General features: G+C 33.7%; 1 protein-coding gene across 1 annotated transcript; it reads left to right on the top strand.

Moving 5' to 3' along the window:
* The first annotated feature begins 20,057 nt into the window (after nt 1-20,057).
* LOC126661603 (uncharacterized) lies at nt 20,058-20,633 on the top strand. The gene has a single exon (XM_050355456.1). The coding sequence runs from the start codon at nt 20,058-20,060 to the stop codon at nt 20,631-20,633; it is 576 nt and encodes a 191-aa protein (XP_050211413.1).
* The last annotated feature ends 4,102 nt before the right edge of the window (nt 20,634-24,735 follow it).

The raw sequence follows: 24,735 nt of genomic DNA, 5'->3' as shown, positions 1-24,735 counted from the left end.
TCACTCTCGTGATACTAAACAACCCAACATCAATTAATCAACAAACTCAAGGTCACCTAAATCCTAATCCACTCTCGTGGTATTACAATCTAGGCTTTTAATTCCAAAGTCTATTACCCTAACTATTTCTCAATGAGTCAAGCAAACACTAAATCATGCATTAGATAGCTAAGCTAACACAAGCATTAGAAACTAGAATTAGAACAAGCATTTAACCAATCAAACATACTAATTAACACAACATGAAGGAAATCATCTCAACACCCAAACATGGGGAATTAGCTACACATACTAAGGGCTAAATTAAAAAAATCATAAATGGAAGATATGGTTAAAGAGTACTTACAATAAGATGAAAAACCCACAAATAAGAGTTGCAATAGAAAATAAAACTTGTTCATCCAATAAAGCTTCAGAGATCTCAACAATGGTGGAAATATAAAAAGCTGGAAAATCTATTGAAGAAGAAGACTAAAACTTAGGGATTTCTAAAATTAGGAGAAGATTCAAAAGTACACCAATAGAATAAAGTCTAGGGAAATCTTTTTAACCTAAAATAGAGGTAAGGTTGCTTTTATAGTACTTACAAAAGAAGGAAAAAGACAAACATTCATTTACACATGTGTTGGGCCCAAAATAGCAAATTAATAAGAGGAAATTACACCATTTACCAAAAAAAATGAAAATAATTACAAAAGTATATGTTGACTTTTTTCATTTACAAAAATATTAATAATATTTACAAAAGTACAAAAAAATAAAAAATAATATCAAACATACGGTGTATACTGTGGGTATAATATTAGTATACTAATAAACTAACATTATATCAACATTGTACCAAAATTATACCAACATTATACATACTGAGATTTTGTTAATATTAAATAAAAATTTACCAAAATTACATCAAATCGTATACTGAAAATTAAATTAATAATATACCAAAATTATACAATCAGTATACCAAGAGTATACAAATTTTCTAGTTCATTACCAACTATAGTGAAAAATACACATAAAAAAAATACATGTTATCAACTAGAAAATATATATAAAAATTTATAATCAATATACCAAAAATATACTGAAATTATACCAATAATAAACCAAATATTATTTTTAAATTATCTGATTTATAGTTTTAATATTCCAAAATTATACCATAATTATACCGACATTATACAAATCGTACTTTTGTAATTAATTTTCATTTTTTGATACTTTTGTAATTAATTTTAAATCAGTCGTATTTTTGTAAATAAAAAAAGTTTACAGGTACTTTTGTAAATATTTTTAAAATTTTAGGTACTTTTGTCATCGTCCCAATTAATAAAGTCTTGTTGCATCTTGAAATAAGATTTCCCCTTTCCAGCAAGTCCAAGCTCGAATCGAGCTCCTTGGGCTAAATGAGGAGCTTGATTCGAGCAACCATTTTCTGCTCCGGATCGCAATCTTCAAACCTTCGTAACTCGGTGTAGAAATGTCCGATTGAGTCGATTCTTGAACCGTTGGAAAGCTTAGGACGTCTACTTTAACTTTCATGAAGATCACGAATTCATTTGAGGCTACTAACTAGTCCAAATTGGTCAAATAGTGCACAGGGGTCAGCTTTTCAGATTTGCAAATGAGCTTCCGCATCGCTTTTGTCGTCTTTTCCAACTTTTGCACCAAAATGCTTCTGCAATGCTCCTAAGTACCTGAAATATTAAAACACGTAATAAGGCATTCGAAATACCATAAAACCGTGATAAAACATTATGAAAGCATGCGAAAACGACACTCTAGATAGGAGTAAAATACTCCTATCAGTACCCCACGGGTTATTATTAGTGACGGTGGTTCACATTTTTGCAACTGGAAATTCGATGCCTTGATGAAGAAGTACAATGTGTATCACCGGGTTGCTATCCCCTACCGTCCGCAAACAAGTGGGCAAGTTGAGAACTCCAACCGGGAGTTGAAGCGGATATTAGAGAAGATGGTGAGTGGCACTCGCAAGGATTGGAGTTTGAAGCTTGATGACGTGTTATGGACGTATCGCACGGCATTCAAAACGCCATTAGGTATGACCTCTTATCGCATTGTGTATGGAAAAAGCATGCCACTTACCCTTGGAATTGGAGCACCAGGCTTATTGGGCGATTAAAAATTTGAACTTTGATCTCAAAGCGGCGGGGAAAAAACGCTTGTTGCAATTGAATGAATTGGAGGGATTCTGGTTCTCGGCATATGAAAATGCGAAGCTCTATAATGAGAAGACAATGCGTCGGCATAACCTTTGAGGTAGGAACTTATGTTTTGGTGTACAATTCGAGGTTGCGATTATTCCTGGGAAAGCTTAAGGCCCGATGGAGTGGGCCATTTAAGATTCGGAGTGTGGAGAATCATGGTGCCATTGAGTTAGAGAATCAAGGAGGTGAAACGTTTAAGGTCAACAGACATCTTTGCAAGCCTTACTTAGGGCCTTTGACGGATCGAATTGGGAAGCAATGTTATCTCGACCCCGTTTCTTAAGTCCACCGTGAAACGGTCGAGCTATAGACTTGAAACAAGCGCACTTGGGAGGCATTCCGAAGAGGTTCGATTTAATGCTTTCGTTGTTGTTTTGCTTTCATTAGATTGTTTAGAATGTTAATTTTTTTTTGTTAATTTTTCCGTCTTTTTGTTCGAGATAACGCCGATATTTTTAGTTTTGTGTGTGAAGGTACGAAAGAAGAGGAGAAAAATCATCTCCCCCCCCCCCCCCATTATAAGGTTGGCAAAATGGATGTCTTGATTCGAGACACAAAATTTGTGTTACCAGATTTTGTGGTTCGAATCGAGACACCCATTTGGTAAGGGTGTCTCGATTCGAGCTCCTTGTTATTAAAGGGGGGTTGATTTTTGAACGAAATTATTTCATGGGTTGGTTTTTAAAACTCTTGGATTGATGATGTGGCTCAAATCTTGACCTTTCAACTAAAAACACACTATACAAAGATCAATGACATGGCAAGATCTTAGCCTTTCCTCTCCTCCATTTGAATTTTTACCAGTAAAAGGCCTCCAACACTTCATCTTCTCCAACTTCATTTCCATATTAAGCAAAAACTCCATAGCCAAGAACTCCACTCTCTTTCCTCTTGCAAATTCTTCCCCAAGATCTAGCCCTACCATATTAAGGCCAAACTCAAATCTAAACACACTTTCAAACACCCTTTTCCTCATTTTACAATGTCTCGAAACACTAGAGCAAACCGAACCTCCAAACAACCATCCAACCCTCCAGTTGAGCAAGAACTTCAAGAGGAACACCGACCTCGAGCTATCTGTTCCTCACGAAATTTAACCGCCTCCGGGTGTAGGGTTGTAGGAGTGAACACTCCGGCATCTCTTACAAGGAAATACATGGCACCCTTTGAAATCCGTTCGATTAGCAAAGGGGAGCGCTATGAGAAGCTTGCTAAACAGGGTATCACCATTCCTTATACCATTTGTTGGGATGCTATGCAGAATTTGGGTATTGATGAGGTGTTGGAGCAATACCTTCAATTGTTGAGAATTGACAAGTTGACGATGGTATCACACGAGCATTGTGAGGCGCTCACTTATGAATTCTTCACCACAATCGCTAAGTCGCCAGCCAACGACACTTCCATTACATTTCAGTTGGATGGCAAGGAACTTTAGTACTCCTTTACCAATTTGATTCAAGACTTCCGTTTGCGGGATCAAGGACTGAGAGAGTTTCCGGTAGAAGATTTTGATGAAAATGTGATATGGAAATAAGGCATTGGGGAAATCGTCGTACAACTCACACGTCTCCAAATTGAATGAAGTTCGGGATATTGCCATTATAATCTTGCTTAAGTGGTATGGCCACACCTTCTATGGCCGCCATGAATATAACAAGGTGGCGAGGAAGGATTTGTTTCTTTTCCGAGCTTTATTGCACCAAACGGAGCTGGAGATGCAAGTCAATATAGGGTACCGTTTGATGAAGTTGTTCAAGAGCTTCCCAAGGCTCAAAAGAAGGTACGGTACGGATTGTTGGTATTGTTCTTGGCAAGAAAATACTCGGAATTTGATGAAAGCAAGTATGGGATTCTACCTCCACGAATGATCGACGAGGACCACTTGAATGTGGGAGCATATGTGAGGAAGGGAAGGATTGCGGGCAAATACAAGCATGATAATTGGGTGGCAACACATCCCGGCTAACCAATTCCGCCTAAATTGCAAGCATCGCCAAGAAAAGAAGTAGAGCCGAAGCGGGCTAAAGAGTCGGTGCGTAGGAAGAACAAAGAAGCGGCCGGTACTAGTGCCGAAGGTGAAGGTGTACCGGAAAGGGGACAATGGGAGCAACCAGCTCCGAATGTCCCGCAAGAACGAAATGATTTTGAGGCAATACAAATTCGGTTCATGGAGGACCAACACAAAATGTGGGATCGCATGGAGTATAGGCAAAAGCGGCTTCAAGAGTGACAAAGACGTCACGAAGAGAAATTACGTGACTACTTCAATGCCCAAGGGGGGCCGCCCTATCCATCTCCAACTTCATCTCCCGAACCGCCGGTGTTCGATTGAACACACAAGATTTGATTTTCTCAACTCAACTCCTATTCAATTTTTATATGTCTAATTTCTTAGCATGGAGGACATTGCATCGAAATGTGTGAGGAGGGTTGGAAAACTGAATGTAATTGCGTAGGATTGTTTATTTTTAATGTTGTTTTCCTTTGTCCATTTTAGTTTGTTTGTGTGTCTTTGATATTTTGCTTAGGAGAATTTTGGTCAGATCTTTGAGCATACCTCTAAGCTTAATTTTGTAGTATGTTAGCTAAGTTGATCAAACACTTGAATCATATCAAATGTCATTTCTCATTAATGAATATTTGACTGGTGTTTCTTATTTTAACAATTATTGTTGATGCTTGCTTAGTTAAATGCTAATCATATGACATAAGTTGATAAGATTAGGGTGAAGTTACTTGTTAGCAACATTTGACCCTAAAATGCATGATCAACGAGTTTGATGTGGAAATATGATGTGTATGTAGTAAAATTGTTCAATCCTAGGAAATTGGCATATGTGCATGATTGTTGTAGTTCTAGCATTAGTTAAAACACACCTAATTCTTGAATTTTCGAACCTATATTTTTGTTGTGTTTTGCATGTGTTAGTACTATAACTTGCTCCTATGTCCTGGAAAGATTGCATTGTTGAGTTTTTGGCAATTAGGTGAGAATGACAATTAGGATTACACACTTCTTCAACTCACTCAAAAAGCCTACCCCTTCTACCTTAAGATAATATAATATGAGCCTTAACCAATTTCTTTTTAAACCACAATTTTCATACAAATCAACCTTTTCAAAATTTTACCTCTTAAAAATCTCAAATTTGACTTGGTTAACTCACATAAATATAGATGAAAATAATAAGACTCTATTTTACGTAATTTTTATATTACTTTTATTTCGTATTTTAATCTTTTTTACGGAAAATAGAGGCGTTTTTAGTTACTTGTACTTCTTTTACAGTTTTTAATGTAAAATGTAAATAATTAACATTTGTAGCATATTTTTGAATAAAACAGAGCTTAATTGGAGAAATAATCAAGTCAAACTAATTTGGGTCAAAAACAAGACAGTTGACTGAAGCCCGACTCAAACCGGTCAGAAACCAGTCAAACTGGAGCAAAAAAACCGAACCAGAAGCTCAACCGGTGCTTGACCGGCCCTCGATATCAGGCCGGTTCAAGGCCGGTCAAGCTTCTACCTACAAAAAATAAGTGAACTAGCCCTCAACCGGTGCTCGACACTAAACCGGTTCAAGGCCGGTTGACACTCTGACTATAGTCAAAGCATCTGTTTTGGGCACTTCCGAAAGTCTTGCTAGGTGCATATTGACACTCATATGAACATACCATGTGTTCACACTTAATATGGGATTTTTTTCTTGGCTTGCACATAAAGAAATGACCTTTTTCAATTGCTCCATCTCATTATGGAAATGAAACTTGCAAGCTTGACTCCAATCAAACTATACAAGACAAGAAAGAGATCAAGCTTGGATCCCACTCTAGATGAGCTAAGGAAAGAAGATCTTGCAAGACTTGGCTACCACTCCTTTTATGCCTATAAATAGGACACATTTGTGTAGATACAAATCATTCACTTACACTTGCAAAATGAATCTCACAAGATGTCACTCCAACACACAAGTGTTTAAGGTAAACATTTAAACTCACATCGTGCTCATTCACTATAAGCTTGCTTTTAGTCCCGAACTCCACTATTTGGTTCGGTAATCAACAACTATCATATGGACTTGTGAGGGTTGTAACTTGGCTTATGGGTTAGGGGTAGGTAGATTTGGATAATTGGCTAAAACTTGATTTGAACGACTCTTTTCTAATACACTTTCGACCTAGCTCGGATTTTTAACACTTGTGAACTTTTGAATTTTCTATTGCCTTTGTTTATTCTTTCTTTCTTTTCTTTTCTTCATTTTCCTCTTTTTCTTTTGTTTTCTTTTTCTTCTTGATATTGTTTTTATTCTTTCTTTCTTTTGATTTTCTTTTTCTCGAGGCAAATTCCTATTCTTTTAGCACTTTCACATTTCTTTCTAGTCATCAAGCTAGTGTCACATTTTTCTCATTATTAAGTTATTCAAATCAAATTTGGGTGTTTTAAGAGGTAAATTGTTGACGGGAAGTTGTGTGATTTGTGTTTGTCAAGGAAAGGCTTAGGCTCAAATGGTGATTCTAAGGGTAGAGGGTAGGCTTTTAAGTGATTTTGTTCAAAAATTTGGGGTATTCCTAATGCCATACTCATCTAGTCATTGACACTCAACCTCTATAGTCTTGAGCGGACAGCAAGCAAGTTCTAGGAATTTAGCAAGCAATCGACACTCACCACAACAAATAGGCTCAATAAACGCTCAATAAAAGGGTGTCATGCTAAATACTTAATTCCTATGAACACATGCCAATCATACTCAATTTTTCAAAAATTGCTCAAATTGTCAATTTAAAAGCACACATCATGCATCCGCATTAAGTACTACAAACTTGTCAAAACACAAAACCAATTCACATTGAATTAATTCTAACTTCATTGAACCATGTCATACAACTTGCATCTTCTTAAACACATCCACATTTGATTGATTAAGCTAGAAAAATGCAATTGACAACTTCATTGATCGGGAATAATTTTCACAAGTACACCAAGGCCACTAATCATGCTTCCAACAACACAAGCCAAAGATTTAGTGCGAGGTGACTCAAAACAAACAACATAAAAAACAACTAGACTCCTACAACACAAACATCAATAACAAAACAATAAAAACGAGACTCTAACGCATTCATATTTTCAACCACCCCTCCCCACACTATTTCTATGCTATGTCCCCATGGCAATGAAATAAAACGGAAAATTGCATGAGTTAGAGTTGAAGAAAGCAAATCTTCGAGTTCAATCGAACTCAGGTGGCTCCGGCGAAGGTGTAGGAGATGGGAATCGCGGACCGCCTTGGGCATTGTAAAATTCTTGCACTTTCTGTTCATGCCTCCTTAGCCTAGCATGCGTCCGATCTTGTTTGTACTCCACACATCTTGCTAAAACCCGCCTTAAGTTCGCTAAACAACCATCGAACGAATCGCCAAACACGGAGAAATCGTCCATGAACACCTCCATAATATCCTCAATCATGTCGTTAAAAATTAAGGTCATACATCTTTGAAATGTGGCGGGTGCGTTGCATAGTCCGAAAGGCATTCGCCGATATGCAAAGGTACCGTAGGGGCATGTGAAGGTCGTCTTCTCTTGATCTTCCGGGAGAATTAATATCTGATTGTAACCGGATTACCCATCAAGGAAACAATAAAATTTGTGTCCAGCTAATGTTTACTCCTAATGCTTACTTATTTGTTATTGCTATGATGTTTGTGATGAGTAGCTAAATCCTTAGTTTAGAGGTTGTTAATTCGATTTGAAACGTTCTAGCTAACCGGGGTTGATTTGGTAATTAGTTCGGGTCAAGTTTTTCTAAAATGCCTAATCCGCTCTCTCGAGTCCGCAATTAGAACTAATTGTAATTAAATTAATACCCCGAAATCTAAATCGCTCTCACGTAATTAGATTTCGATTATACCAATTTAATCCAATCACGAAGTTAACCTATAACCGATTAAGCCCTAAATCGCTCTCGCATGATTAAGCCCTAATTAAGTGATTTGCTAATTCCGGGTTATTAAGTGACTCTCGCCTAATTAATTACCCTTTTAACCTAGGATTAGGAGATCAATCTATCCTAGGCATTAAGCATACAAATCACTACAAACCCTAATACCCAAATCAAACCCTAGTCAACTAATCACAACCAAACTTCATCAACAACCCCTAAACTAAGGATTTAGCTACTCATCACAAACATCATAGCAATAACTAATAAGTAAGCATTAGGAGTAAACATAGTTTAGAGATTAATTACCTTGCAATAATTGAAGATCCAAGCATAAAAGAGATAATGAAGAACAATAATAAAGAACCAATAATCTTCTATTAATAATAATAATCTTCAATCCATAACAAAAGCTCAAAATATCACTAAGAACAAGTGTAATTCAAAAAGCTGAGAATAGTAAAAGGAAATGGGGGCTACAAATCTAAATCTAGTGCATAGCCCTAAAAAGGAAAATAAGGTGTCCTTAAATAGTACTACCCAAAACAAGGAATAAAGTACAGCCCAATCTTGGATGTTTGGCCCAATAAGGAAATGTCCAAAAGCTGAAATCCCCTCTTTCCTTCTTGTCTCGAATCGAGACACACAACTTATGGATGTGTCTCGATTCGAGACACATCAAGCAGAATAATCTGCTTCTCATCCTGTAGTGTCTCGAATCGAGACACACAAATAAGTCGAGACACCTCTTTAAAAGAGGGACGTTGCTTCGCTTGCTTCCGGCTTTAGCTCCTTTCGCACTTGACTTCCGCTTCCGCTCATTTTCCACTATTCCGGCCTCAAAACTCTCCGTAATGCTCTTGATTCCCTGAAACATACACACCCTCTATAAGGTATACAATTCCATTGAAAAATGAGGTGAACGCGTGTAAAAGCATACGAAAAGACATCCTAAAGATAGGAGTATTTTACTCCTATCAAACCTCCTCACACTAAAACCTTGCTTGTCCCCAAGCAAGAAATGAATCTCGCTATCAACCACAACAATTAACAACCTTGGTGATTGTAAACACACGACAACATGCGAACTCCCAACCAATGAAGGCACAAGACAAACTTCCAGTATTATCAATCGTAAGCGATGCAACCAACGATGAATGCAATTATAATGACATAGTCCAATGACATTGAGAATACTATTGGTAAGGCATTTGTGTTAAGCAAATTCGAAGTTACAATCATCTACGGGACATGCACACATTGGCCAAAAAGAAACGGTAACTCATGGCATAATGCTCATAGAAATCAAGCGAAGTAAAATGAATCTCACAAGATGTCACTCCAACACACAAGTGTTTAAGGTAAACATTTAAACTCACATCGTGCTCATTCACCATAAGCTTGCTTTTAGTCCCGAACTCCACTATTTGGTTCGGTAATCAACAACTATCATATGGACTTGTGAGGGTTGTAACTTGGCTTATGGGTTAGGGGTAGGTAGATTTGGATACTTGGCTAAAACTTGATTTGAACGACTCTTTTCTAATACACTTTCGACCTAGCTCGGATTTTCAACACTTGTGAACTTTTGAATTTTCTATTGCCTTTGTTTATTCTTTCTTTCTTTTCTTTTCTTTTCTTCATTTTCCTCTTTTTCTTTTGTTTTCTTTTTCTTCTTGATATTGTTTTTATTCTTTCTTTCTTTTGATTTTCTTTTTCTCGAGGCAAATTCCTATTCTTTTAGCACTTTCACATTTCTTTCTAGTCATCAAGCTAGTGTCACATTTTTCTCATTATTAAGTTATTCAAATCAAATTTGGGTGTTTTAAGAGGTAAATTGTTGACGGGAAGTTGTGTGATTTGTGTTTGTCAAGGAAAGGCTTAGGCTCAAATGGTGATTCTAAGGGTAGAGGGTAGGCTTTTAAGTGATTTTGTTCAAGAATTTGGGGTATTTCTAATGCCATACTCATCTAGTCATTGACACTCAACCTCTATAGTCTTGAGCGGACACCAAGCAAGTTCTAGGAATTTAGCAAGCAATCGACACTCACCACAACAAATAGGCTCAATAAACGCTCAATAAAAGGGTGTCATGCTAAATACTTAATTCCTAGGAACACATGCCAATCATACTCAATTTTTCAAAAATTGCTCAAATTGTCAATTTAAAAGCACACATCATGCATCCGCATTAAGTACTACAAACTTGTCAAAACACAAAACCAATTCACATTGAATTAATTCTAACTTCATTGAACCATGTCATACAACTTGCATCTTCTTAAACACATCCACATTTGATTGATTAAGCTAGAAAAATGCAATTGACAACTTCATTGATCGGGAATAATTTTCACAAGTACACCAAGGCCACTAATCATGCTTCCAACAACACAAGCCAAAGATTTAGTGCGAGGTGACTCAAAACAAACAACATAAAAAACAACTAGACTCCTACAACACAAACATTAATAACAAAACAATAAAAACGAGACTCTAACGCATTCATATTTTTAACCACCCCTCCTCACACTATTTCTATGCTATGTCCCCATGGCAATGAAATAAAACGGAAAATTGCATGAGTTAGAGTTGAAGAAAGCAAATCTTCGAGTTCAATCGAACTCAGGTGGCTCCGGCGATGGTGTAGGAGATGGGAATCGCGGACCGCCTTGGGCATTGTAAAATTCTTGCACTTTCTGTTCATGCCTCCTTAGCCTAGCATGCGTCCGATCTTGTTTGTACTCCACACATCTTGCTAAAACCCGCCTTAAGTTCGCTAAACAAACATCGAACGAATCGCCAAACACGGAGAAATCGTCCATGAACACCTCCATAATATCCTCAATCATGTCGTTAAAAATTGAGGTCATACATCTTTGAAATGTGGCGGGTGCGTTGCATAGTCCGAAAGGCATTCGCCGATATGCAAAGGTACCGTAGGGGCATGTGAAGGTCGTCTTCTCTTGATCTTCCGGGAGAATTAATATCTGATTGTAACCGGAGTACCCATCAAGGAAACAATAAAATTTGTGTCCAGCTAATGTTTACTCCTAATGCTTACTTATTAGTTATTTCTATGATGTTTGTGATGAGTAGCTAAATCCTTAGTTTAGAGGTTGTTAATTCGATTTGAAACGTTCTAGCTAACCGGGGTTGATTTGGTAATTAGTTCGGGTTAAGTTTTTCTAAAATGCCTAATCCGCTCTCTCGAGTCCGCAATTAGAACTAATTGTAATTAAATTAATACCCCGAAATCTAAATCGCTCTCGCGTAATTAGATTTTGATTATACCAATTTAATCCAATCACGAAGTTAACCTATAACCGATTAAGCCCTAAACCGCTCTCGCGTGATTAAGCCCTAATTAAGTGATTTGCTAATTCCGGGTTATTAAGTGACTCTCGCCTAATTAATTACCCTTTTAACCTAGGATTAGGAGATCAATCTATCTTAGGCATTAAGCATACAAATCATTACAAACCCTAATACCCAAATCAAACCCTAGTCAACTAATCACAACCAAACTTCATCAACAACCCCTAAACTAAGGATTTAGCTACTCATCACAAACATCATAGCAATAACTAATAAGTAAGCATTAGGAGTAAACATAGTTTAGAGATTAATTACCTTGCAATAATTGAAGATCCAAGCATAAAAGAGATAATGAAGAACAACAATAAGGAACCAATAATCTTCTATTAATAATAATAATCTTCAATACATAACAAAAGCTCAAAATATCACTAAGAACAAGTGTAATTCAAAAAGCTGAGAATAGTAAAAGGAAATGGGGGCTACAAATCTAAATCTAGTGCATAACCCTAAAAAGGAAAATAAGGTGTCCTTAAATAGTACTACCCAAAACAAGGAATAAAGTACAGCCCAATCTTGGATGTTTGGCCCAATAAGGAAATGTCCAAAAGCTGAAATCCCCTCTTTCCTTCTTGTCTCGAATCGAGACACACAACTTATGGATGTGTCTCGATTCGAGACACATCAAGCAGAATAATCTGCTTCTCATCCTGTAGTGTCTCGAATCGAGACACACAAATAAGTCGAGACACATCTTTAAAAGAGGGACGTTGCTTCACTTGCTTCCGGCTTTAGCTCCTTTCGCACTTGACTTCCGCTTCCGCTCATTTTCCACTATTCTGGGCTCAAAACTCTCCGTAATGCTCTTGATTCCCTGAAACATACACACCCTCTATAAGGTATACAATTCCATTGAAAAATGAGGTGAACGCGTGTAAAAGCATACGAAAAGACATCCTAAAGATAGGAGTATTTTACTCCTATCAGTACTGAAGCTGTCAGCTTTGACGAGCTGAACCTGCTGTTTCTGCAGAAAATTCAGCAGCATAATAATGGCGAGAATGAAAATGGAAAAGATGTGACGGTTGTATCTGAGGAAGATGATGTAATGGTTTGGAAACCGGATAGCAAAGGCTTCAACGTTCGAAGTATGGCAGCAATGATAAGAACAGAAAATAATTCAGTTATGAGAGGAGGATCATCCTCTGCTGGTTCAGTTAGAAGGGGAGGACTGTTAGCTGCTGTTTTAGCTTGGAGGGAAGGATCGACAACTTCTTTTTAACTTGTCTGGAAATCGGAAGCACCTCCGAGAATAAAGTTTTTTATTTGGACGGCACTACACAATAGTATTCCAACACTTTCTTTTCTTGCTTCCCGCGGAATAATTACAACATGAGATTTGAATTATGGTATTTGTGGTTTGATCGAGACGATTGATCATATTTTCTTGCATTGTTCTTTTGCAAGGAAAATATAGTATGATGTTTTTCAGAAATTGGGTATATATAGCTTGGGTGTTACCTTCTTCTTTCGAAGAATTTCTCTTTTAGTGGATTTCTATCGCCCCTAATGGTGGTTACACTAGCCTTTGGACAACGACTTGGTTCATTTTTATTTGGGATATTTGGAAGTGTCGTAACAAAAGAGTATTTCAGTAGAAGGATTCGAGTGCCGATGACATTTTGTTTCAATGTTTGCATAGTGTTGTTTTCTACAATAAATGTAAGTATCCTTCTTTTATTTATTCGGGTTTAGACTTGTATAGAAACCCGGATATTATTTTATTGTCTTAGTTTGTTTCTCCTTCCACGGAGTCGTAGCCATTTTTTGGTGTAGCTTGGTTTTTGCCGTTTTTTACGGCTTTTAATAAAAGTTTTATTCATAAAAAAAACAATATCTCATATTATGAGCACCAACGAGCAACCAAGAATCAACAAGAATAACCAACAATGAACAATTAAAGCCAATTAAAATAAATAAGAAAAAACTAACGAACAACCAGTGATCAACTAAAGAGCAACCAACGAGTAACTAAAAATCAACTAAAGAGCTACCAACGAGCAGTCAAAAATAGAAACCAAAAATCAACAAAAAAAAGCAACAAGTAATTAGCGAGCAACTAAAAAAAATAAAAATCAACTAAAGGACAATCACAATCACAATTAAAATAAAATTAAATATATATCCTTTCTTTTATTGTTTTATATCATATGTTTTATATCCTATAAATTAATACTTTTAAAATAATATTTATTTTCTTTATTTAATGAGCTATTTATATTATTGATATATTAAAAAAAATATTAATTATATAATATAGATGATTCTTGTAAAATGTATTTAAAAATATTAAAAAAGTTAAATGTAGAGTATAAGTGTCTAAATTTATGTCTCACATGTTTACATATAAAGAATAAATAATGAAATATGATAAAATAAAATATTAAATGATAAAATAAAAAGATATTTATAAAAAAAGAGATATAAAATGACAAATGTTCATTATAAAAGACAAGCGTCTTGGTACTAAAATAATATTTAAAATACATGAGAAACACTTATGTAAAAAATAAATAATAAATTTGTATAAAAAGTTTAAATGATAATTTTTTATTAGAGATAAATATATAGAGATAAATAGAAAATATATTAAAATATTGATATAAGTAAATTTATATTTAATAACCAAAAAATATAGAAAATCCTTCAAAATTACCATAAAATTAGTTTCCATTTTCGTCATTTATAACAAAAGTGACTTTTATTTTATAGATATCACTTTTTGATAAAACATTCCATAAATACCATGAGAGCTGATGTCGGCGTGTGACGCTGACATCAGCGCGCTTTAACAGTTGCATATGCAACTGCTCATATAAAATCGCGCGTGAGCAGCTGCCTACTAACATGGTTTTTATTTTTTTTAAATAATAAAATAATTTATTTAATTTTAAAATATTAGTTTTTATTTTTATTTTAAGAAAAAAAATTAAATTTCAAATAATATTTTAAATTTTAAAATATAATTCTAATTTTTTAAAAAATAAATATATTAAATTTAAAAAATATACAAATAATATTATTTTTTAGAATATAACTTTATAAATTATTTACCGGATATACTATTAATACATATCGAACACGGGTCCGATGCATAAATAATATATTTTTCATGTATAAATTATGTATCGGAGATTTATTAAATATGTATTAAAAATAATTTTATTAATTATTTATCGGATATATTGTTCATACATACCGAACACGGGTCTAATGCATGAATAATATATTTCTCATGTATAAATTATGTATCGAATATTAAATATATATTAATATATATATATATATATATATTACATGTAATAAAAAATTTGATACGTCGCAAAATGTATCAAATATGTATAAAAAAATAAAGGTAATAAAACTGTATCCATCATGTATCTATTTAAATAAATGTTATAAAATGTATCTATCATTTATTTATAGCATAAAATGCACATTGATAATAAATATATGGAAAATGTATCGAAATATATATATCATGTATAAAATATGTATCAGAGATGTATAAATATAAAACCGGATCAATCGAATTAGTCGGTTGATTCAATTACAATCAATCGAATATTTAAATTATGTATTAACGATGTATCTAGTTACATACATTTAAAAAATGTATTAGAAAGGTATTTGTTAAGTATATATATATATATATATATATATATATATATATATATATATATATATATATATATATATATATATATATATATTATGTATTGACGAGGTATCTATTTAAATACATTTAAAAATATATCTATCGTTTATAAATTATGTATCAGCGATGTATCACATATGTATCTGAAATGTATCACATACATAAATTACATATATGTTTATAAGTTTTTCTAAATATAAAAACGAATCAATCGAATTAGTCAGTTAATTCAATTATTATATCAGATATGTATCTATCCTGTATAAATTATGTATCAGAGATGTATAAAAAATATATTCGAATTACAATTAAACGTAGTCGATTAGAATTCAATCAGCACTACAAAATAACATTAGCAGCAATAACATATTCTAAATGCACTATCTAACACTCAAAAATTAAAAACTCAAACTCAATTCATTAAAAAATAAGATATACTAGAGATGTATCAAAGATGTATCCGCTTTATTAAAAAAATTCTAACACCAGTTTTGATTTAAAATTTTGATACATTATATTTATTAAATATATAAATAAATTAATGGTTTGAGTTTTTTAAAATATTTAATATAAATATTAAACATTTATATATATATATATATATATTAATATATATATATAATATGATTTTAAAATATGTATGGGGACCTTTAAAAAAAATCTCATTTTATGTGTTATATGTGAAACAAGTGCACCATAAAACAATTGTGATACAGGTGCATGGTGCACCTGTTTCACGTACAGCAAGCCTGACGCGTGCGTCAGGCGCGCTTCTGGCCTGCTGAAAAGGGAGATTTTTTATTAATAAAAAAACACTAAATCAAAATTTAATAGGACACGTGTAGGTTAATTGAAAGGTGGTGTTGGATGAAATAAAACATATATATTTAGTAATAAAGAAAATAAACATGATAAAATTGTATTGTGTGAAAAGTGTAGTTTTTTTTTTCTCAAAAATTTAAATCAATTGTCATTAATTTAAATTCGTAAACATGAAAGATGCATTAGCATACCATTTTATTAGAAAAATAAATATGATTTACGGTCACACATTATTAACTATGATAAGAGCATGACTACTCTTATTAGACTAGACATGGTGATGTACATGACAATATTAGCGTTGGATGATAATGGAAAGGTAAGAATATGATTCATGTGGCAGCCTTAGGAGCTTTTAGCGTATTTTTACAAACTTAATAGTCAAAAAAAGCCCATGCTTGCAAATGTAAAAAGTAACAGAATATGTTTGTAAAGAGATGAGAAAACGAGATTTGTATTGTAAATTTCTCAAACAATATCATTGCGGATTTATTAACCAATGGATTATATAGAAATTGATTGATAAATGATCACAAAATGAGACTAAAGCCCATGAAAAATGAGATCAATACAACATAAACCTAGCCCAGTTGATTGGAGATCCCTATATCTAGGTCCAAAGGAACAACTAAATTATAAAGGGCTTATGACATAAATGCTTGAATAAGTGGTTCATATTGCATACATACGCTGGAAATAAAAACTTAACAGGTATACGCTTTTTTATATTTAAGTTAGCATATGTACGCTGCTCTTATTTTCCTTTTGATTAACTAAAAGTCTTGAACTCTTTCTTTATTTGTTTTTTCCACACTATATTTATTTGTCTATACATCTGCGTTGGCTGCTTTCTCATGTTGCTAACTTATAAAATATACAAAACCATCATTTTTGTTCTAGATTCCTCTATTTTTTATATGGAGTCACCATAATTATTTTTTGATTCATCTTATTTTCTCTTCTCATCTTTATAATTGCAGAATTTGTGAGGGCATCTTAATTATCACCTTTCCATTGGACGATGAAGGCTAAGACTACAAGTGAAAGAAGGGAAAAGATGAGGAAAAAAATTAGATTTGAAGTAAATGATTGGTTGGTAAATGAAGTGGCGGAGAAGGACATGTAGGTGGTTGTGGTGACGGTTATTCGAGTGATGATTATTGTACTGATTGAAAAAATGATGTAACTATTAACAGAGTCTATTATTTTATAAAAAAAATTAAACAGAACCATATAAATAAGATAAAAATTTGCATGTTAATTTAAATTAAAAAGAAGAGTGATATGTTTGCTTATTGATTTTATTTTAAGTTTTGGTTGCTTTTTAGTAGCTCAGCGGTTGCTTTCCGATCGTTCTTTTAGTTTTTTTTTTCAAGTTGCTTTTTAGTTGCACATTGGTTGCTTGTTAGTTGTTCATTGGTTGCTCGTATTGTTTGTTTAATTGGACTTTTATTTTTGTTACTCTTCGTCTGCATTTCAATTGTTCATTAGTTACTAATATAGTTTTTGCAGCATCCAAATATAACTAAATATTTTAAACAATGTTATTTATATTATATTGAAAATTAATGTTATTTATAATTATCTTATAAAGTGTAAAATTTATATAATTTCAATTCGCAAAAAAAGGAACAACAAGTATAATCAACACGATACAATAGAAGTGAAAACCATTAAAAAGTATAATATCAATATATATCTACTTTTTACTATCCCCTCTAATATTTATTAGCATTATTCTTAATATAATGATTGACATTTAAAATATGATACTTGACATCATCTAATTGCTCTTCTTGTGTCTCAACAATCACAAACATATAAAGAAACACATGGTGAAACTCCAACAAGCTCTTCCTCGGTCTCTTTCAAAACCCTTATTTATTTTGCCTCATTCGTTCAAGTTATGGAAGAGTTTTCATTTGAAAATAATTTGAAGCTGAAAAAGAACAAATAGTAAAAAATAATGTCATAAACATATGATACACTAAAATAGACAAGTAATTAAAGGTTCAGAGACAAATTTTAACCCTGTTTTTCAAATTTTTCAATCAACAAAACTAATTTTAATGAAAAAACAACCCCTCATCAATTCATTGAGCAATAAATGAACACTCTTGCTATCTTTATGAATGACCAAATAATCTTCACAAAAAAATGAGCGTACTGTTCATCAAATGATATAAATAGTCATACTCAAATAAAGTAGATAAATTGAAACATGAAGACAAAATTCTGCATAGAATACTTATTGGAGATGCTTTGCAAGGTTGTGTAACCACTCCATTGAAATCAACTCATACTCCATTGAAATGAATAAAACATAATTCGCTAACTAAGCATTTCACTCAAAATTAATCAACAAATATAAATCAAGATCAACAAAACTTAATCGAAAAATCATGAAAGCAAAATAATAGAATTAAAAGAGAAAACTAATAATAATACTCCCTTGCCACACTCAGTAATCATTATCTACTATGTTATCTCTACAGACAAAAATTGAAACTGAATTTTAACTGAACACAAAAAGCTAAAAAAGAAGAGTATAATCATTATTTATTGAATTAAATATCAACCAACAAAGCATAATCATTCATTTTATTTAACTAAATCATAAATCAATAAATAATTGATAGAAACTGAAAATCAGACCTATTTGTTTTTTTAAAAAAATATTGTTCTCATCAAATCAAACTACCGGCAGAGATTGAAGCCAAACTCTAAATCAACAAATAAGAGGATAAATTTTTTTTGAATTTTCGAAAGTAATTATACAGAAAAGAGGAAGGAACAATTAGGGAAGGAGATCGTTGCAGAGAAGGAGATGATACAATATAAAAAAGAAGAGCGTAGATCTGAAAAGAAAAAATTAAAAAAAGAGCACGCTTGAAAACCTAACTTTTGAGGGAGTATTTATGCAATTCTTTTGATAAATAGCGTATACTAGGTAATTTTCTCAATTATAAAGTTCTAAAATGATCATTATGCAGATTACTACAACCTCTTCTATGATGAAAAATAGCGAAATTTAAAGAGAAAAGTTAAGATATTTGCTTTAGTGAGTCATGTACATCAAATACTTTATAATTTGAGTGGATTCATGCGGTGTTTTAAAAACCGGACCGGACTGGCCGGTTAAACCGCTAACCAGCCTGCTGTCCGGTCCGATTTACCCTATCAAATCGGAAATCCGATCCAACTGAATTGGGCCGGATTGAACCATCCGAACCGGGAGGAATCGGAAAACCGGCAAAATCGAGAGAACCGTCCGGTTAACACAAAATTTGTAGAAAATTACAACACGAGAAAAAGGGAGTAATTTATACGAGAATATTTCTTCACCTTTAGATCCACTATGTACAAATGCAGATTCAGTTTATAATACATGCCTTGAAGCTAAAATTTAAATTTTAGACAAATTTTGATTTCAAAATCTGCAACTATTCCATTACTGTATAAGCAAAGAAAATTCATTCAAGATGGAGGTGGACATATAAAGGGTTGTGGCTGTGTTTTTAAAAATGGCGATGGTTGTTAGAAATTTTCACTGCGGCGGCGATGAATTTAGAGAGTAGGAAAAATCTCATGGCGAGTGGAGGCTCTATTCAGTGAGAAAAAGATTAAAATCCAAACCCTAAATAATTTTCATAAGCATTATTTCCTATATACAAGCCCTATAATTTATGGGTACGGCTGGCACCTGAGAATAAAGACTTATATTTGAAATTCATTACAAGTATAGCTGCTCCATTATTTTTTATTCTATACAATTTTGATCAATCGGTTGTTGAACTGGTCGAACCAGATTCCGCTAGCTTTACCGGTTCACTTGCCGGTTCGATTTTAAAACACTGGATTCATGCACGTTATTTAAGTAAGAAATTACCTTTACATTAAAAAAAAGTAAGAAATTACCTATGTGAAAGAGATATATGCTCTACAGCTAGGACCTTTTTTCTTTCTCTCTTAGTAGAGTAGCCTTTTCTCTCTAGTTTTTTCTAGACAGAAGTTTTTTACATAATGGAGCTATCATCCTTATGTCAGTCTTTAACTTTATGTGATGATGAAGACATTGTGGAATGTGATCTTAATGCTGAGGCAAAATCGGTTGGAGAACAAAAAGTTGCTCTATCGTTGTTTGGTAAAATTCTCTCTACGAAGACGATTAACAGAGATGGCATTATTAGCACCCTCAATTTTATTTGGAGAACAAAAGAACCACTGGTCATGGAAGTAGTGGGAAACAATATTTTTGTTGTTCATTTCCAATTGATGGAAGATAGAAGAAGAATTTTGTGTGGAGGCCCATGGAAATTTCAAGACCACCTAATTGTCTTAGAAATTCCAGTAGGGTTGGGAAATTACAGAGAATCTAGTTTTGATAAAGTTTCATTCTGGGTTCAGATTCATAATCTACCTCTTATGTGTTTGAACAAGGAGGCAGGAAAGTCACTTGGATCGCAGATTGGGGAAGTGGAGGAAGTAGACCCAGGAGCCTCTGGTGATTGTCTTGGAAAATATATCAGAGTACGAGTTAAAGTCAATATCAAGAAACCGTTGAGAAGAGGGTTAAGGGTGAAGATGGATGATGGATGATAAGGGGACAGTGGTCATGGCTGTTTTACGTTATGAAAAATTGCCAGATATTTGTTTGAAGTGTGGCATTTTAGGTCATCCAATGCTAGAATGTCATATTGAAACAAATGAAGGGGAGTACAAATACTCTGAACTCATTAGAGCTGGACCAATTCAAAAGACAATGATAAAAGGAAAACGCCCTAGAATGAGTGATAGAAGCACAAACGACAGGGATGATTCTCAGGCTAATACTGATCCACCATTAATGAAGAAGCAAAGCTTGGAGAAGAAGGATAAGGAAGGGAGCATGATCTTAAGAGAGAATCTGGAGGAAGCAGATTTGTTGGCAAGATTGGTGGAAAGTAACGGAGGAGAGAATTTAAAGCTTCCTAATTCAAATTTGAATAGAACTGTGAAGAATAATATCTTGAAGTCAATAGCCATATCTGATTTAGTGGAAGTTAATATTGATAAGGAATATGAGAATCAGGATGAAATAAATGTGGCGCGTATGAGACAAAAGTCTAAAGAAACAAATGGGCAAAAAATTGGGCTTAAAGTCGATAAGAGAGATAAGGGGGTGGCTAAGCCTAATAGCAAAATGGGCTCTTTTAAGAAGGGCCAACGTATTAGTAAAGACTATTCAACTTTGTTACCATTAATGAATATAACAAATATTGAAAGAGAGAGCAGTATCGGAAGAAAGAAAGGAGTGAGCGATGGCCGTCATAAATGGAGGGAAGGAGCATCAGAAGAGCTATCCCGGCAACAGGATTGTATATCTGGTGGAGGAAGTATGTCAATTTTAACGGTGGAACCTGTTCAACAGGTCCACCGGCAACAATAAAAATTCGAAGTTGGAACGTTCAGGGTCTGGGCTCCTTTGGAACGTTCAATAAATTTAGATTTAATTATTAGATTTAGTTATTTTAGCCTATATATTTAGGTGACCCTTGGTGGTTAGTTTAGCCCTAGTCGATGACTGTATTTTTACAGCTCTCATCATCTTTTTTAGAATAGTTGACTCAATTTGTTGAGAAACCGTTCATGTAATTTTCGTTATTTTTAATGGAAATTTTAGCCTTTGAGAAAAAAAAGAAAGAAAGAGATATATGCTTAAATTGAACAAACTATGAGAACTAAATTAAGCCAGGAAGGATATTTGTGTGAGATATATTATCTTTTATATTATTAGTAAAATAGGTCTAGTACATTAAGTCTAATATTTAGCCGGTAGCGGACTTATTAGAGTGTTTATCCCACGCAACCGTTGCGCCACGTCATTTTTACAACAAGCCAACGAAAATTTGTGATAGAGAATTTTTTAATTATCGCTTCTTTTTTATCATTAATTTTTCCACATGTCTAGCGCGTGATTGGTTTGTTGCACGAATGACATGGCGCAAGAATTGTACCCAATAATTATTCGGACTTATTCTCTCAAGAAAAGGCTCAAATGGTAACGCCTCCCTATTTATGTTATATCCGATTGTTGAAACTCTATTATTTTTGTGCTTGTATCTTATATAATCTGTCAATTTCATTTATGTTGGAATTGTTGAAAATATTGAATAATGTTATAAAAATAACATGATTGTTTGTAATTTGAGGCCCGATTTTGAGTGAAAATTTATATTTTTTCACATTGGTTAGAAAAACCTTGCTTGAAATGGTTTATATTGTTTTGCATCATTGTTTAGTTTTAAGAAATTGAACTAAAGTTTCTTCAAAAAAAAAAAATTGAACTAAAGTGCTTGCAAAACTCCTACGCCCAGCGATGCAAATTAACTACCAATTTTCAAGGGATTTCGTTGTGTGCACACGACTTGCTAGCGGGAATGCAAAGTTAAATCATCTAGCCTTGTACAAACTTTCTTATGCATTTTTAATTTGGCTTTTCAAATTTTGTAACGCCCAAATAAATTTATAACATTTGTGTCTTCTTCATTAAAAGGATATTATAGAGTACTTGTAGCTTTATATATGACTTAATACATAAGCGTGTCCCTGCACTTTTAACTTTTTGCACATAAGGTCTCTACACTTCATTGCCCCTATTATAAAGCCCTACACTTTAAATATCTATTAACTCGATGTCCTTCTGTTAACTTCTGTTAACGCGTGTAATTCACGTTTTGTTAGTGAGAGTAATAAATGTAGATTTCAGTTCACATCATTATTTTTTTTCCAAATAAAAATGTCACCTCATCTTTTTCTTCTCCACTACTTCTTTTCCACTATTTATCATTCTTGTATGAATTACTATTACTTGCTAAACGAGGAATTTGCAAAGTAGATTCAGTTTATAGTTCAATTTTGTGTTTCTAGAACGCAAATTTCTTCCGTCTTCAGGTGGCAAGATGTACAAAAATAATAAGTCCAAACACTGCCAAATATGTATAAATGTCAAACCAATTCAAAGGTATACCTGTAATCTTTAAGGATTTGCACTTGGAGGTGGTGGGATGAGATGATATGTTACTACATTGTCCAGTGTCTAAATATTGTCTTTCGTTGCAGAGTTATTCGCAATAAGTAACAGAACAGATTCCTTTACCTCCAAAAATTGATTATTCTTTTAGGTGTCAATTTATGGCCTGGGAAGCAAATTCATAGCCACAACTACCGTACACCTAAGCCCTTCAGGGATCAGGTATGCCTGAGAATTATCTATCATCAGATTTTGTACTTGATGTGAAATTTAGTTGCATCAATGCGTGTAATTATGTAAAGAGTAAATTATGTTAGCATTTGCATATTGTGTTAATAGTCCAGATTTATAAGCTCTATAGATTGCTTAATTGCAGTCATGCACGCATTTGCAGTTGTCGGTACCTCCGGTCCGGGGCTCTTGAAGCTATAAGATTATAATGAAAAATATCATGGAATGAGTTTTGAGTTTCATTGTAACAAAGATGCCGCATAATTTCTCTTGTATGCTTGGACTATGCAGATGAACCAGTTACAGTTGACAAATATAGCTGAAATCACAAATTAAAGGATAGAAACCTAGTTATCTAACGAGTTTATATTTTTTCGATGCGCAAACCGAATATATTTAATGTTAGTATTTTACTTTGAATAGGTGAAGCCATAAGTGCAACCAAACTACCTTAATAAAACTAGGGAAGCAAGGAGGTCCTTCGGGAAATAAAATGATGTGCATTTGAAGTCCTGTGAATTTTTTGTTATACTCAAACCAATTATTTTGTTTCTGTGATGCTAAAATATGTGGCCGTAAACTTCTTCGATTACTTTGGGACTGAAACAAAACTTTCCCAAAGAGCACCTCTCATTTGGTGGGTGCAAGGAGCAGATTGATAAAATGCGAGAAGTATGCAAAGCTCCCTTTATTCAGTTGTTTATGGGGAAATAATTTTAGTTTAACCCTTCATTTGCATATTCTTATTTGACTAAATATATATATTTACTGCTTGTACACTCATAATTATGAACTCATCACAGGTTGTTGAATTGTCCATGCTTCACCTTGAGAAATTTGTGAAGCTTGGTATTGATCCTCCTAAAGGTGTTCTCTGCTATGGTAAAACACTTTTAGCCAGAGCTGTAGCTAATAGAACTGATGATTGTTTCATTCGTGTTATTGGAAGTGAGCTTGTCCAGAAATATGTTGGAGAGGAGCTAGGATGGTTCGTGAATTATTTCAGGTCAACAAATTCTGCAGGATTCCGCTTTGGGAAAGATAATTATACTTACTTGTCAGACTCTTGGTGTTGTATTTGGTGATGTTGGAACTTAATGACAGAGCATGATAATAAGGTTGATGTTGAAGAATGAAAGAACATGATGATAAGAAGAAGAAGAAGTTTAAGTGAAATTCAAAATTCAAATTTACCTGATAATGCCATATTGGAGATGTATTTGACGTGCAACTAGATTGGATGGAATTTGTAACGGTGTTAACACTCGCTGGGACTGAGGGATCACGGGCTACTGATTTAAGAAGTGTAGGGCTTTATAATAGGGGAAATCAAGTGTAGAGACCTTATGTGTAAAAATTTAAAAATGCAGGGACACGCTTATGTATTAAGCCTTTATATATCATAGAGTTCCAACAAATCATATACACGGGAGTGCCTATATTAAACCCATACCGAAT

Source organism: Mercurialis annua, linkage group LG8 (genome assembly GCF_937616625.2).
Source record: "Mercurialis annua linkage group LG8, ddMerAnnu1.2, whole genome shotgun sequence".
NCBI lineage: Eukaryota > Viridiplantae > Streptophyta > Magnoliopsida > Malpighiales > Euphorbiaceae > Mercurialis > Mercurialis annua.
The sequence above is the reverse complement of the archived record's forward strand: the minus strand, read 5'-3'. Positions and strand labels throughout refer to the sequence as shown.